The sequence below is a fragment of the Melospiza georgiana genome, chromosome 1 (assembly GCF_028018845.1).
Source record: "Melospiza georgiana isolate bMelGeo1 chromosome 1, bMelGeo1.pri, whole genome shotgun sequence".
Taxonomy (NCBI): Eukaryota; Metazoa; Chordata; class Aves; order Passeriformes; family Passerellidae; genus Melospiza; species Melospiza georgiana.
The window spans coordinates 78,125,066-78,142,301 of record NC_080430.1 but is presented as its reverse complement, the minus strand read 5'-3'; the positions used below and the strand labels follow the sequence as shown (position 1 = coordinate 78,142,301).

At 35.9% G+C, this 17,236-nt stretch overlaps 1 protein-coding gene across 3 annotated transcripts in view; it reads right to left on the bottom strand.

The window, feature by feature from the left end:
- Positions 1–17,236, bottom strand: part of CDH12 (cadherin 12) — a 539,802-nt gene that overhangs the window by 66,958 nt on the left and 455,608 nt on the right. For all 3 annotated transcript variants that reach the window (XM_058021180.1, XM_058021189.1, XM_058021198.1), the window contains 2 exons: positions 9,355–9,474; positions 3,450–3,617 (listed from right to left, as the gene is read on the bottom strand). In XM_058021180.1, the coding sequence (XP_057877163.1) occupies positions 3,450–3,617; positions 9,355–9,474 (288 nt within the window). The remainder of the gene's footprint in view (positions 1–3,449; positions 3,618–9,354; positions 9,475–17,236) is intronic.

Sequence of the window (17,236 nt, the reverse complement as noted above, 5' to 3'; positions counted from 1 at the left end):
ATGTGCTTTTTTGCACACCACAGTAGATGAAATCATACAACAAAATATAAAATACTAAGGCCCCTAACAACAAAGGAAGTAAAATATACAACTAAAAACCAGAATGGGAGTGAGCATTGGGCACATGAAGCTTGTCAATGAACTGAGTTTTCAGTCCCCAGACAGTTTCATTGTTTTCTGTTGTACCCATGGCACCCTTCAAACAACAGAGGTTCCAGCTGAAAGGAAGGAGCAAACTGCAATTGTGGGCAGTTTAACAAGCACTGAGGCTGAAAGCAGAAAGAATGATGGTATAAAGAGGCCCTCTGGGATGATTTGTTTATTGATCAGGTTTGGAGCATCCCACAGGTGCTTAGACAGCATGTCATGAAACTAAAGGAGATATCATGTGAGGTCTGATAAAATAAAAAAAGTCTTAGGATTGAAGTTCAGGCTAGCAAACGAAACCTGAAGATAAGGACGTTCATAGTAGCATAGTTTGAACTAGTCTCACCATGTACAATCAGGAGAAAAAGATTGAAAGGTAGAGCTTTAAACAAATGCCTGGCTGAGAAAAAGGGGTGAGGAGAAGTGAGTCACAATATTAGAATGTTGGAGCACTTGTTAAAGAATAGGAGAAATTGTGAAATTCATTTTGGCCATGAGAAAAATAGCCTTATGAAAGCTTAAAAACTTTTCTATCACCATTGTGGTACCTAGTGAAAGGTTCAGGAGAATTTTAAGGTGTTGGAAAGCACAACATTAGGAAAAAAAATGCACAAGTATGCAGTTCAGACAAAGGATGAAGTAATGAGAATTCTGCATTCTTCACTGGAGAATGCTACAAAAGAAGATGACAGCCCAGTAAGAAATTCAGAAGTGGTAGTTCATGCAGAATCAAACTAGGGACCATTAAGGGGGAAAAGAAAACCATAATATAAAGCCAAGGGTTAAAATGGGACCTAGTTACCTAGTATAGGCAACTTTGATGCTTAATCCTAAGGAAGAATATCAACATTATACCTGTGTTCAATATCTGTGGGAAAGAAGAAAATCAGTCAGGCAGCATAGTATCAAGGAGCAAAGTATGCAGGAAAGTCACTGCAGACTTTGTCCATGGAGGAATAATGATGGTTGTGAAAGGAATCTTTGTCAACTAAGACTTAAAAAAGAGGACAGTATTAACATAAGCTATTCAGGAAAAGTTCCCTAGTTATTCTACACTTTACAACAACTATAATTAGTTTAAATGCAAAACTTGTGCAGGAGCAATAAAAACTAGAATTACAAGATGGTTGTATTCAGTTAAATAAATAATAAGAAGAAAGTGGAAATAAATAAAACTGAGGCATATTACAATAGAAATTCTGAATGAGATAGCTGAGATTGTTAAATCACTACGGGTGGTGTGGATGCTATCTAGGGATATCATTTAGAAGACCCACAGCAAATGCACATATCCATTAAAAGGAAAATCTGTAAGGGCAAACAACATAGTTAATAAAAGACAGAACACATCTTTCAAAAAAATGAAGTTGTGTCTCAGAGAGGACAATAGAAAGAACCATAAACCTGCTTTACCTATAAAACCACAATAAAGAAGATGAAAAATGAGTTTGAATAAATCTCAGCAAACAAGCTAATAATAATTGTCTTTTAAGATATCTGGAGGCAAAAGCCTGAGAGGAACTGTGTAAAGCCAGCCCAAAACTGAGATACAGAAGTGCTCAGAAAAGAAAATATCACAAATGTAAAACCTACTATGTTTTTTTCTTTATTGTTAGTATAGGAAAACTTGGGATATTTTTTCTACCCTAGAACTTTATAGGGGGCTCAGGAGAAGGTTAAATTAGCTATAGAAGCAGTTGAGGAACAAACAGACACAACAGTAACAAATCATTTGGATTAGCTGTTACATGCCCAAGAGCCTGAAGAATGAAAGAAGGGAACTATTATGATGTGCAATATTTTGCTTCAAACCACTGTGGCACAAGAACACTTGGAGGTATAAAATAACACTGATTTTTTCCCCCAAAAATTTTTTCCCCCAAAAGTTCTCCAGGGAGTCCAGAGGAGATAAGGATGGATATGACTGACATGTACAGGCAAAACAGTAGGCAAATCAGTAGGAACAGATTTACTCAATTCAGAGAAAATTTCCCATTCTGAAAAAAGAGAAATCAACACAGCTTCTCTAAATAAAGTTGATATTTTGTGTTGCTTTCTGAATTCTTTGAAGAGGTTAACATGCAGGCAATTATATAAAGATGGATTAAAAACAAAAAAGGGGGGGCTCTTAGTTATATTTTATATATATATATATATATACATGCTCTGACAGAGCATGTGGACTCTGAAATTTAACATAAATTTCAAAGCAATGGGGCAAATTGCTGCAAGAAAAATACATCAAGTGTTGTAAATACAAAGACACCATTAGAACTAAATACAATTAGATAGTAAGGAAGTCTTAGGAAGTATTGCTTGGCCTGTTTTGTGGATACCATCTAGACACAAGTGTAAGAGACAGAAGGAATGACCAAATGGATTCTTCTCATAACATGATTTTTCTTACATGCCTGCAAAAGCACAATTTATTTTCAGACTGAGTAAAAGAAGTAGAATTTTTATGAGCGAAAACTTCACAGTTGCAGATGTGGTTTTCTACCTATGGAGTATTCATGATACATATAGTGGGATTTCAATTCATAGGGAAGAAAGAGATGCAAAGTAAAAAGCTGCCATGATCTTACTGCAGATTCATGCAATATATTCTAATATGAATTAGCCTTACTAGCAATTTTTTAGCAGCTAATAATTATAGTTATCAAGATATATGCTTGATTGGTTTCTGCATTTTGAGGGTACAGAATATACTAAACTTCAGTAAATTTATGGAGACAAGAATATGACAATCCTCCTAATCATACACAGACTATAAAACTCTTTAAATTAGCATACTTCTGAAAAGCTTCATTTAAACTAACTGATGTGAAACATAAATTATCAGTAAATGATCACTGTTTGGAGGCGGTAAGTGTTTTCAGGGACAGATATAACCTTCTGAGCCAAGACATATAAAAATCTGTTCCTGAATATAACAGTAATGCTTAGCATGAGCTAGCTCTGCCTTTGGTACCTGGAAGTCTCAGGTTATAACTTTTTGTAATTTGAAGGAGTTCATTCAGTTTCTCTTGACAAAATAGTATTTCCCAAATAAATTTTATAGTGCAAATGAAATTAACTCAGGCTCAGGCAGGTTTTGTGGAATGATGGTGTATATACTCTTAAACATTTAACTCAAACTTTCAAAGTCAGCTTTATATTATTTTTAGAAAACAGGATGTCTGATTTTTTTCATCATATACTGTTCTTTTTCCAGGATCTCATCTTCTTATCTACAGGGCTTTTCCAGATTAATACTTTTAGTCATACTTATTTGAAAATCAGTGCTTTGGAATATTACATACTCTTAGGAAATCTGGGTGGGTTGTCGTTGACATCCGTGAGAGTAATGTTTACAGTGGTAGTACCAGCTAGTCCTCCCAGCTGTCCTCCCATGTCCTTGGCTTGGATTAGAACTTGATATTGCTCTTTCACTTCTCTGTCCATGTTTGGCAAAGCTGTTCTTATTACACCTATGAGAAGAATGAAAAAGAAAAGGAGCAAATAAACAAAGGGCTGTGATTGTCTACTCTTACAAATTAATATTGGATTTCTTGAACCAGGTATAGAATTCTTCTGAATGGTTTGATGAGAGGAGGTCACATGAAAACACAAAAATCTCTCAGGCTTTTTGAAAGTGTGTTTGTCAGCTATTCAACCACTCTAAATGACTGTTTTACCTTTTCAATCAGATGTGAATGGATGAAAGAGAATTATGCATTTTCACTAGGGATGTGAATGTTGTGATCATAGGTTTGCCATATCAGGGTTGAGGAGCACTGCCTTGTACAGAGTAAGGCAATTTAGAATGAGGCGGCATTGCATTGCAGAGCCTGCATCTTCAGTTGTTTCCAACCATACACTTGACAATAAATGCAATTTACTGTAGGACAAGACAATGTTCCTCTGTACAAAAGGAGGTCTTTATTAGAAGACTCTTCCTTTCCTAGAGAAAGTTTTCTTTCTCTATATGAGAGTGAAAATTTGAGGAATTTCCTTTTAAAAAAGGAATTAAATATCACTGTAAGACATGACTTTAGTCTTCAGTGATTTTGGATAGCTGCTATCTAAGCAGATATGCCATAATCTCCCTTCAGATATGCTAAAATATATAGAATTAAAGGAAGACTTGGAGAGAGAAAAGAGAGAGAAAGAGAGAGGTCCCTTTATACAATCTCATTGGTTAATCTGAACACACAGATTAACCAATGAGATTGTATAAAACTAAAAAGTTTGGGGTACTAAAGGCTTTTTCTTGAAATCAAATGTGTAGTAGGAAATACATGCCTTCCTCAAAATTTTACAAATATAACTAGCATTCCAAAATGCTATTTATTCATCAACAGTTATCAAAAAATGTCTAGCTGCACATTGGTGCAGATAACATGCAAAATTGAAAAAAAAACCAACTGGAAGTATGGCCTTCCTGGTTATTATTGGTTTAGAAAGTATTATTTTCTAGTATTAAACAATTTGATGTCAAAAGCAGGTTTTACCAGGTATTAAAATGGGTATGGAATGGCAAGAAACTAACTTTAGGACCATTCTTATCTTTATAGCAGCTAACCACTGCTGCCTTAACAAGCCAGAATAGGAACCATTAGCTTATAATACTTTTTCAGAGTCTAGAAATAACATTGACCTAAATCTGCTATTTCTGGAACTTATTAATAATTCCCATTGAATTGAACACGGTAACAGTTTCTTTCCACCTGTAACATGATGATAATGACAATATTAGAAATCACCATTTTCCTGCCTCAGGATGACATACTGCACGCAGTTTTCTCCAAACTGAAATCTTTAATTATAAAACTGCAAAAATTTGTTAATATTAATGAGATTCAGAAAATTAATATTTTTGCAAATAGGATGAACTTTACAGGTTTCCTCTTGAATCTCTTAATCTTAATTATTGCTTAATTTGGCATTGTCGAGGCTATATGTTCTGCAGCATTTTACAACATCCTTGGTATGTTCATTCCAAGGGGAAAAGACCTATGGGAATGAAAGGCCTCCTGTGTCATACTAACAAAATGAAATATAAGGATTACAGAATGAGAATATGCTAAATTGATAGCCACCCATCAGGATCATTGAGTGCAACTCCTGTCTCTGTGCAGGACACACCAAGTTCCTCAGAGTGTTTGTATAAATGCTCAATGAACTCTGTCATGCTGAAGCTGTGACCACTTCCCTGGGAAGCTGTTCCAGTGCCCAACCACCCTCTGGGTGAATAACCTTTCTCTGATATCCAACTTAAACCTTCCCTGACTCAGCTTTATGACATTTCCTCAAGTCCTGCCACTGGTCATGAGAGAGATCTGTACCTGCCCCTCCTCTTCCACTCGTGAGAATGTTCAAGACCACAATGAGACTTCCAATCAGCCTCCTCCAGGCTGAACAGACCAACTGACCTCAGCTGCTCTTCATATGGCTTCCCCTCAAGGCCCTTCTCTCTGAGAGCTCACATGGGTCTTTTTTATATTATGGCACCCAAAACTGCCCCCAGCACTCGAGGTGAGGCTGCCCCAGTGTAGAGCAGAGAGGGACAATCCCCTCCCTTGCCCAGATGTCGATGCTGTGCCTGATTCCCTCAGGAGATGGTTGGCCCTCCTGGCTGACAGGACACAATGACTCAGATTCAATTGGCCATTGTCCAGGACATCCAGGTTCCTTCCCACAGTGCTGCTTTCCAGCCCCTCATTCCTCAGTCTATACACAACCATGGTATAGACTGCAGAATCTGGTACTTTGTTAAGCTTCATATGTTCAGTGACTGCCCAGCTCTCTGTTTTGTCAAAAATCTGCAGGACCTCCCTGCCCCCAAGCGAGTCGACAGCTCCTCCCAATTTAGTGTTATCAGCAAACTTACATAGTGTTCCTTGCAGTCCTGTGTCCAAATAATTTATGAGGATGTTGAAGAACGCTGTGGTGAGGATGTATCTGTGCAGAGCCCCACTAGTGCCAGGTCACCACTCTGATCACCCCATCACTCAGGGCACCCCATTCACTGCAACCCTTTGTGCCTGACCTGTGAGCCAGCTGCTCACCCATGACATGATGTGCTGTTTACCCAGCTGTGTGCTGGACATTTTGTCCAGAAGGATCCTGTGAGATATGGTATCAAAAGCTTTGCTGAAGTTCAAAAAGGTGACAGAAAAACATGACAGAAAAAACTGAGCATGGGCACGCAGCAGGTTGTGAAGAGAGAAATGCAGTTTATCTGGTTGATACAGGTGTTCTGGGTACAACTAAGTGACTTTCTCAGAAATGTTGCAGGGTTTTTTCATAGAATGAAGAATGGGCAATCACTCCACTAGTAAAGGTCCAAATCACCCACTATTTATTCCTGTCTGGATGTGTAAGGTCATTCTATATATTTTTCTGGGAAAAAAAACCTTTAGAAAAGAAAAACATCTATGAAAATATTTTTTTATGTCTTGCAATTCATGGGCAATTTTCTTTTTTCTGCCTACTCTGTTTCAAAGGCTTAGACAAAATACTGAGAAACATTATTTCTTCCAAAATCAGTTCATATGGACAGGAAAAATGTGAATTGGAGTTATCTTACCAGCAAAATAGAAGAAAAAAGTAGAGCTAAGGATCCATGGGAAGGAAAGGGCTACAAATGCTGGTATTTCAACTTCAGCATTGCGAAGAATATCTAAATTTAAATCAAAGGGTTATTAAAATGTAGAGGCCTTATGTGCTTGTGATTATGTTCCGAGTTTTTGTAAATCTTTTTACCTTAAGATTTTACAATATTGTTCAACTGCAGAACTGAATAACTTTGATTTTCTTTTTTGTCTTTTCAGATGTCATCAATATCAAATGCGTAGAAAAATATGGTCTCCATGAGATTGTTGAAAACTCCAAATAGTATGTATGGGACTTGGGGCAGAAGATTTGCTTTCCAAAGATATTGACCTGTAATTCAGCAGATCATCCACTTTTGTGTAAGAGAAAACATAGGTTCCAAGAAAAACCTCCTGCGTAAATATTAACATCAATACTCCTGCTGATACCACTTTGGATTTCAATAATATTACTGAAGTCAGAAGATGGACTAGAATGCAAAGTCTAACAAAACTTGGTAACATCTAGCCATAAATAAGAATGTTGATCTAAAAAACATATCAGAAAAAAGGGTGAAAATGGACACTTTCGTAAGAAAGGGAATGTACAGAGACAGTGGGTATGCAGCTACTGTACTCCTGGACAAGTCAAATCTACTGGGAAGTGGAAAACTTGTGAAGGAGAAATACTTTCAGATTTTCAGTTACTTTGACCCTGCTAGTCACCCAGGAACTTTTCAAGGACAAGTTCTTTCAAAGCTAGAAGAGTATTCCAGGGGTACATCACTAAACACTTACTCTTCATCCCTCACTAGAACTAAGCAAGCTATCACTTTGGGAAACATGACACAGGGCAGAAACTTAGTATAGATGTTCTTGGGTTCTTTAAATAACTACAAGATTATGTCTCAAAATTGTTTCTGGAATGCAAGAGATGGCAAAACAAGCCATCAAACAACACAAAAAATGCTTATTCATCTGCTGGCAGCTCTGGGTTTGTCATTGTACCGAAATGGCTTTCTTCCCCTTTCCTGCCAAAAGCACTCAGGACAGATTTCTGGCAGTAAAACTCTCCAATGAAAAACTACCGTATAAACTCCTCAGTTATAAAATAAAGACTATGAAAGATCAGATCTGTGGTACTGCCCTTGACTTCTGGATTTTAGAACAAATCGTTAAGCATCATCCTGTGCAGTGTTAATCACACACTGCTTACCTCTAAAGTCACTGCTAGACCCATGAGTAATTCTCATAATGTGAACTTCCTAATGTAAGGCATGTTACAGCATATTATTGATGCTTGTAGAACCATAAATCTATATGTTTTTTTTCTGGTATAGGATTTTAAACTACACTGGGCTACTGTTTCACCAATCTTCCTCTGCAGCTGTGTCTGTTCTTTTAGCACATGAGTAATTCATTTAAGGTAATAGCCAGGTTTGTATGATGTTCCAGGGCTTGTAAGGTGCAGACCATCACCTATGGTTGTCTCACTATTGAGTAACAGATGAGAACATATGATACAGTCATTCAAAGTGCCATGAGAAAATAGTTCTTCTTCCACGTACCACTAACTACTCTTATTTTTTCTTGTGAAACTTGTACTAAAACTCCAATTTTGGCTCCAGTGAAGGTTTTTCTTGCCACTGAATTTACACTGATTCTTTACAAAACTGAAATGAAAAATTAAGTATAAAGGCAACTACTTTTTTTTTCCCCAGACACCCGAAGAAGTCCTATTTCAGTTTGAAAAGTAAAATTGCTCACTGCAAATTGCAGTATGATCTCCTGCTAAATGGAGCATGGAACAAAGGAATGTGTACAATGGAGATGCTGCGCTCACAGCCTTACAAAGCTCCACCATCAGGGCTAAAGGCCCTGAATCTGACAGTCTACATTGGAAGGTGGAACTATTTGCTGAAAGGAGCATATGGATAGCTTTCCCTATAGCACACTCAGGATGCCACAATGTGTGTCATTCACCATGTACGCTATCGCTTCCTCAACCGAATTACTAAATATAGAATCAAGAATGACATTTAGAAATATAGGACAAGATGCCCAATTAACATGTCCACCAACCTCCCAAATACTTCAGTCTCTTTAAAGATACTATGTTTTTCTGCTCACACATCCAGTAACCCCAAAGATAATATGCCCCAGGAAAAGCAGAGGGAAGGAGACAATTAGCTGTTCCACAGTCTCAAATTAGTTCAATATAACAAAACAATAATTGCTGGAGAATTTCTGTCTGTATGTTCAGCAAGTAAAAATGCTGAGAAGACCCAAGTAAAAATACTCAATCAGGGAAAAAAAAAAAAAAAGGATACATGTAGAAGACAAAGCTTGATCTTAGGGAAATGGGGAAATAGTAAAGCATTGAAAAAATAATCATTCAATGTAGACATATTTTAGATATTCCAGTACTGGTTGGATGAGCATGTTTCTTTTCTTTCTACAACGCATTGTAATTCATGAAAAACTAGTCAATACTCAAAAATGAATCATGTGGGAAATTGCTCTTCTGGATTTTGGCCATATCAACCAGATCCATATTTATTCATTGATACTGTCCACATGAATGAAAAAATCCAAAGCTTAAATCTCCCACTGTTGTTGATAAACTATTTACCTGTCTTGGGATCAATGGAGAAATATGGTTGCCCCTGAAGAATGCTGTAAACCACTCTAGCACTGTTTCCATAAGTGGGATCATCAGCATCTGTCGCCTTTACTTGAAGCACATATGCTCCTGCAAAGAAACAAAGGTAATCACATTTTTGTAACATATCAATGATCAGGGATATTTCAGACATATTAGTCTAGTTGCTAGTGGATTCTGTTACAATTCTTGTTCCACTGGAAAAAAACTGAGAATAAAACTGTTAATTCTTCACTCCATGCTAGCAGCCATCTAGGTAATAGCTGAGGCATAAAGGGGAAGAAAGAGAAAGAAGATATTTATAAAGATACTGACATCAGAAGATACTTATAAATAGTTTATGATTTTTTGCAAAAACCTTTTACATAACGCATACAGAATGGAGGTTTGGGAAAACTCAATATTAAATTTTGAAAAAGGATTATACCCCACAACTTTGGGAAAAAGTAGACAACCATGAAAGTAAAACATAGGAGTTGCCTTTAAAACAAGTATTTGGTCAATCAACTCCTGAATCTTCAGTAAGATCAAACGAACCAAGCTCTAAGTACATTAAAGAACTGCACTGCAGTCTCCTAAAGTTGGAATTCATATTCTTTAGAGTATGAAATTAGGTGTTTAGTTCAGGTAGTTGTCTTTAAAATCCAGACATGACTACCCTTGCCCTTCCAATACAGCTCAGTAAGAATTAGAAATAATGTGGAGGAAGCATTTTTGTCACTTTGTCTTCAGCCATAACTGTAGACCAGACCTAATGCAGTTTTCTTTACATTGCAACCTAAAATGGACCAATGGAGCAAAAATGAAATGCACATTAAATCAGAAAATTTTCTGCAAATAACAAAAGTCCATAGAAATTTCTTGTTCCTCCCGCTGTTTGCTAATCTATTTACTTGCATTTCCTCCCTGCCCCATAATTAAAATAGTTTTCAAACTATAAACTGCAGCAAAAAATGGCCACATTGTTAGGCTTTTCCATCAGCTTTGAATAATTGTTTCCTATGATCTTCTGTGCAATTCAGTGTTGGAATTTTCAGTGCGGATTTCAAGTGAGGATTGCCTTCACAAGGAACAGCACAGTGATGTGCATTATCTCCATCATTCCTGTTTTAAGCAGCATTGAGCATTTGGAGCTCATTTGATATTTTTTCAAAAATATCCATGGAATACTGCAAGAGCTTAAAGATTGCTGCTTTTTTGCAATGGAAAATGACAAGTTTTAAAAAATGTTCAGAGTTGGAAATGGACCTCAATGGATTTGTCGAAGTTTTGTTCTGGGAGTACCTCACTGAGAGATGTTCCTTGTGAAATGTCCTGAGACTTTGGGAGGAAAGTAAAAGTGAAGGTTAACTGTTTGAAGGACAATTTTTTCAGTGTTCAGCCAATGTAATCTCTTCATATGACAGCGATGACTGACAGTGGTGCTGAGAGGTTTGGTACTAGCATTGTAAAAACACTTGTGGCATGATGGCAGCATCAGACTTCTCCTGTTATGGTTTTTGAGTAATAGAGAATGAAAAGTGATTCCAAGAGGAATATCTATCTCCTGAGGAAAACACAAAAATATAAGTGTTCTTTGATTAGCAATCATTTTTTAAAGTTAATTGGTGCATCATGTTCTTAGGCTGACAGCAAGACTCATTAAGATTAACTTCTAAAACAAAGAAAATGTTAGCAAATAAGTGAATCAATGAAAATAAACACCGCAGCTGAATCCAAATCTATATCTTCTCACTCAAAAATGTGATGATGCAATCTGAAGAAAACAGACACTGGACATCAAAGTGCCTGAAAATTCTGTCACTGATTGAGGTGCTTGATGATTCCTGCACATACTGATTATTCGTGTAGATATTCCTAGCTACATGATCCAGGCAGTCAAACATTCTTACACAAAAGAAGGAAAAAAAGTTAATTTACAAGTATTATTAAGGGAAACATACAGAGTCTGATAAATACCTGGCACTGAATATGAAAAACATTCCATTTTGAATTAACAGCATTTTCACCTGTATTAACCTACCTGTCAGATCTTTTAACCTAACAGATAATATGTAAAGTTTATATATTTTATGAGAGAATTGGCATGTTGGTTTGTATTTTTCTAATATGCCTCCAGTCATTTACTTATTTAAATGCATACTTAATGTTCTAAACGGATTTTCTGAAATTGGTTTCTCATCTTTTCAGTATTATCAAGCATTTTTCTTTGTATCTGACAAGCTTTCTATTTTCTTGCAAAGCATGAAACCAACGTATTTTTAAAAGTAGATTCAAAAATCAAATTATGTTTTTCCAGGCAATAATGCAGGGCACTACAGCTGTAAATCTTTAATGCACAAATGTAGTGATGAAGGATCACATTAACTGTACTTCATGACATTTCAATTAAAATACATACTTACATTACTACATGGAGTAATGTAATGAGCAAAAAAGATACAATGCTGCTTTTTAGGAAAATACCTTATATTTAAATATTATTAAATATTATATTTATATTTTAAATTTTTCATGTGCAAGCAACACATATTTGATGTATGGTATTATAAAATGCAGAAAAAATTAATTATGTGCTTTAGTTATTTATGTTTTAGAAAGAGGAAAAAAATAATGTTAAACCATTCACACAGCTCAAGAAATGGTATGGAATTTTAAAGATTGTGTTTTCTTTGAAAAAATATAAGCGGTATTGAAAACTAACATACTGTAAATCACAGCAAGCATGCTCACCTGAATTTTACTCTAGCTAAAAATAAAGGAGACTCATCAATAAGCGCTAATAGAATGGACCCTAAGATCTATAACTTGTTGGCAAAACTGACAGAAATAGCACTAATAAAAAAGCCTTGTTGTTTATGTCAGGATAACATTAAGGAACTGTAGGACATCGGAGTTTTTACCATAACAGAAATGTTTATGAAATATTGATTTGACTTCTAGAACAATTACCTTCTTGTTTTTCTGACAGTCTGTCATTGGTAAAAATGTTATTTTGCAAAAACTAAAAGAATCTTTGAAAGAAGACCAATATTTATGGAATCTCTTTTCATCCAAACTGTACTAAAAAGAAATTTCAAAATATTCTAATGCAAATTGCTTATGAATGTCAACATTTGTTTAAAGAATTATTTTAAAGTTTAGACCCTCCCAAATTTTGAAACAAAGTATTTGATTCATTGATTATCTTTTCTGTTTTGGGTTTTTTCCCCATTATAAAAGACTAAAATATCGATCCTTTTTATTATTTCAACATGGAAACAAATTCTGTCTTTTCCAAAGTGTAGTTGGGGTGGGATATCTTGCTCTCTGTGGAGTTATTTCTGTCATTCAAAGTAATCAAGCATGAAATCTGAGGTTTTTTTATGTTTAGTTTGTTGACCTGGAGAGCATGACAAAGAATACACAAAACTCGACTGGGACTAGTTAAAATGGTTATTTCATTATAAAGGAAAATGAGATTATTCAATGCTATGAGAATAAAGGAGCAGACTTATTTAGACATGATTCCCCCCCCAATAAAAAATGCTCATTCAATAGAATTGCAAAGACAAACTGGAAAGGAGATGGTGATATGTTATGCATTTTTCTGTTAAGAACAGCTTACACTATGCCTGCAAATCCCATTAAGTTTGGTTACAAATGCCAAAATTCAGTTAGGTGGTAGCAGTGTGTTGTTTTACACAGGAAATGAGGGTGGCCTACTTCAAGGCTTTGAAGAGGCAAGAGAAGGCTGGATGGGAGCAGTAAGTTTTAAAGACTGAGAAAGGAAGTGATGCTGAAAATATTATATCACAGGACTTCAAATGTCCCATAGGCTCTGTCTGGAGTCTCTCTCCACTCCACAGTGATCAGAGGTTCAGTCAAAGCACGTGACTCAGGCCCTCATCCTGCCTGGTTTTGTAATTTCATCAATACAAAGATATCACTGCTTTGGTGATACTGTCATGCAGATTCCTACCTCAACTCTCCTCCTTTGTAATTCAGGGCTCTGATTTTGCCATTTTTCTTGTTCACCTTTTTCCTGTCTTTTTTTAGTAGGAAATGAGTATGTGACACTGTATGTGAATTTTCATGGAATTACTTTTTGTAGTGGAGTACCAAAGGTAGTTTCATCTACTTCATGGTGAGTAAAGATATGATTTGCTTGTACAGTCAAAAGAACTGTCATCATCTTGTTGCACAACCTCTCCTCTTCCACATGCATTATGTAGTACTTTTGAAAGAAATTAGATGATTGTGAAAATATTTTTTTTTGGGAAGGGTGAAGGAAGAGCACAGCTGCTGGCATAGAAACTAACTACTTTGTGCAATATTATTTCTAAACAATTTCAAAAATAGCACCATGGCAACCCAAACAACATCCATCTTCTTATCAGAATTCAAGTAAAAACCTAATCAACAGATTTCATAGTTGTGGGCTTGGGGGTTTTTTTAAGTTTAAGAAAAAAAAGAAGTGAATTTATGGCTCACTGCAGCACTACATTGCAATTCAGATCAGGAGATTTCGTGCCTCAATAAATATTCCCCTGACCTGCCACCAGTAGTTTCAGCAAAACTCCAGTGCTCAGAAGACACGGGCATTTGTAAAAAGAGATGCTGACATTGCCCTTTTGGGGCTTATCTCCTATAGAAAAATTACCAGTAATAAGTTTTGAATATATACTCCGGACGCTGACTCCCACAAAAGTAATGTGAAGAAGACATATTTTACTTGGAAAAGTCAGTTTCCAGTTTCTGTATTCATGGCTGTGCAGCCCCGATAATAACACAAGCTTGCTGGCTCCATCAATATCTTGAACACTAGACACAATCAGGGAAGCACACTTTATTCCTGTTTTGCATTCCAGACATCCCACTGAACATATATATTTCTCTCAGATGTCAGAAGCGGCCATGGCCACAAAAGCAATACTGCCATTCCCTTTTGTAATTGACGAAGAATGGCAAGCCTTTTGCTAATAGTTCTGCTGTGCTGGTAGCTAAAAGCAGCTGCTGCAAATCTCAGCATTTAGTGCATAATCAAGCATATTTCTTGTATGTCTAGAATAACATTTAACTTATATTGGCAACAATCCATGGAAGCTGGCTTTTTAATTTTTTTTCCTGCTGGTCATCCCTCATGGATGATGAGGGAAAACAGGGGAAGCCTACTGTGGTAGTTTTAGCTAATTGTTTAGCTGAGAAATAAGAAAAGCAATTATTTCTTTCACCTTTTTTTTTATCTCTTGGTATCATCATCTGTTGGGGTCAGCAAGAGTTAAGCAACTCAGTGTGGCTAAGCTAATAGTGACTGTTATTCACTGAATATTTATTTAATTTATTTATTTTTATTAATTTAGGCTATTCATTTATTTATAAAGACATTCAGTGGCTTACACAGTCTCAAGGCTGTGATAATGTTTACAGAGGTTACAATTCTGAAGAAAATTAGGAGCTTGCAATAGCAACTAATAGTCTAAACCCAATATGCACATAAAGGAGTGGCCTGGTAAAGTAACTGCTGGAAATTATGCATAAGGAGAATGGCAGAGGAACCAATTAGCAAACACTAAGCTTAACATCCATCTGTTTGAGAAATTCACCTCTGGAGAGTGATTTTTCCTTTCTGTTTTCAAGATTTTTTTCCTCTTACCAATATGACAGAAGTTCTTCTCATATATATATGAAATTTAGCAAATAGAAAAAATTAGCTTTGACTTCTGCTTTTATCATCTTGACAACTTGATTAGTTTTCAGGCTATGACTCAACAGGGACTTGAGTGTGCCAGTATACCTTTATGGCTATGTTAGGTGAGATAAAAATAACCAGTACACTTTCTATCATGATAGCTGTGCTGGAAAATCTCCCACTGTAGATGTTTCTGTGCTGATAAAAGCATGGTTTTGCTGCCTTAGTTTATGTTTTTCAGAGAGGTAGTTTAAGTTGTATTAGCACCTTTATGATAACAAATGCTATGTCTTAACCAGACAGCTTTTTCAAAAGCACCGTTGGAAATTGGACATGTTGTGGGAAATACCTTCTTCAATGGAATTGCAAAATAATGAATTTTAGCCTTACTCAATGCACTGATATCTCAAAGGCTTTAAGAAAAAAGAGTTAACCCTAACAGCATAAAGAGTTCCTATTAATTTATTAATCTGCAAAGTTGTTTCTGTGTGATTAAAATATTTTTTCAGACATAAATGTTCAAATAAAATACTAACTATTAAGTCCAATTTGAGCAAGGAAAGCAATACACTGATGGAAGTGATCCAAGCTGATGCACCCTGCTGGTTGTTACAATATTTACCTGGACAGGAATTGTTAATATCAGCTGCCTGCCCTTTCAACAACATAGATTCTTCTCATGCCAGATAAAAAAGTAATAGATAAAGAATTTTTAAGCATTCACTTGTCTCATGGAAGAGCTCCTGGAGATTCTTAATGTGTGACAAAGAACGTAAAATTGTGACACTCCTCCTGACAGCCTTCAAGCCCTCTTGCCCCCAAAATAAAGTATGCCAGAAATGGTGGCCATCACATAAAGAACTCAGGAGAAAGCAAGTCACAGTGTTCCTTCCACTATTTCATGATTTGAAGTTTTCATGAGCTGGATTTTCACACATCAGTTCTTCAAATGTCAAATGATTTATTCAGAATGTAGTAATAAGAAAACTTGAGCTTTACAGGGGATACAAGAAAAAAGTTACTGTGAAATAAATGTCATTCACAATGAATGTCAGCTAAAGAGACCTGGTTTTGAATCTCAGTAAATGTTCTAATGCTATATGGAGGCTGGATTGTTTCAATATTTTTTGCCAGATATTGGACTTGTTTAGAAATAATTTAATTATATGTTCACCCAGGTATCTTTAGCTAAGCAAAGTTAATTTCTAAACCAGTATTTGGTGAAAAAATATTTTAAATTTTGAATGGAATAAAGAAGTTTATCAAGGCAATTTCCACAGTTATATTTAGGCTCATGCACTTAGTCTCAACAATTTGCAACAGAATTACATACTTATGTGGTAACATTTCAAGGAAAAGACATTTGGAGATGTTGATGACTGAGCACTTCTAAAGTTCTAAAGTTTGTATTGCCTGTATCAAATTTCTTCCTTCTTCCTACCTACTTAAAATAATGTTGTTAAATCTCTCAGTAAGGATGCAGAGTCATCTTCATGAACATTTTTTCTTCTTTTTTTTTCTTTTTTTTTTATTTATCACTTTTTCCTACTCAAAATCTACAAATATGCCGAGGGCAATTTTGGATTAGGCAGAGTCACGATAACAAGCAAAAAGAACTTCAGAATACATCAGTGACTTCTACACAAACAAGTATGCAATGAGATTCACTGTGAAAGTTGCTGACTTTGATTATTTAGTCAGAATATTGCTTTGAAGACTCTCCTGCTACTTGAAGATCAAAGTACTGAAGAATTCACAGAATTTTACCCTATACATTTGCATTAAAATTTAAAGTGCAATCTGATCCATTTGGTGACTTAATTCATAATGTCAATACTATTCTATGCAGCTTTCTACATCAGTATCCAGCTACACTAACCTTCTGTGGTGAGAAGAGAGTGTAACCCCACATACCCACCATGGGGGTACAACTATAGAGGCTTCAGGACATGGAACAACATGGATATCTTCAGGCTCGATGAGAGGTTCCCCTCATGCAAACTCCTTTGCAAGAATAAGAGAAATGGCAAAAGAGGGATTGTTACTTTAGGTGATATCAGGCACATCCTCCATCAAAAATGGTATTTAGAAAAAAAAAAAAGGAGGGAAGAATTTCAGCATCTGAAAACACTGAGGATAATAAGCCACTGTGTAAGCCCTGGTTTGATTCCTACCCATGAC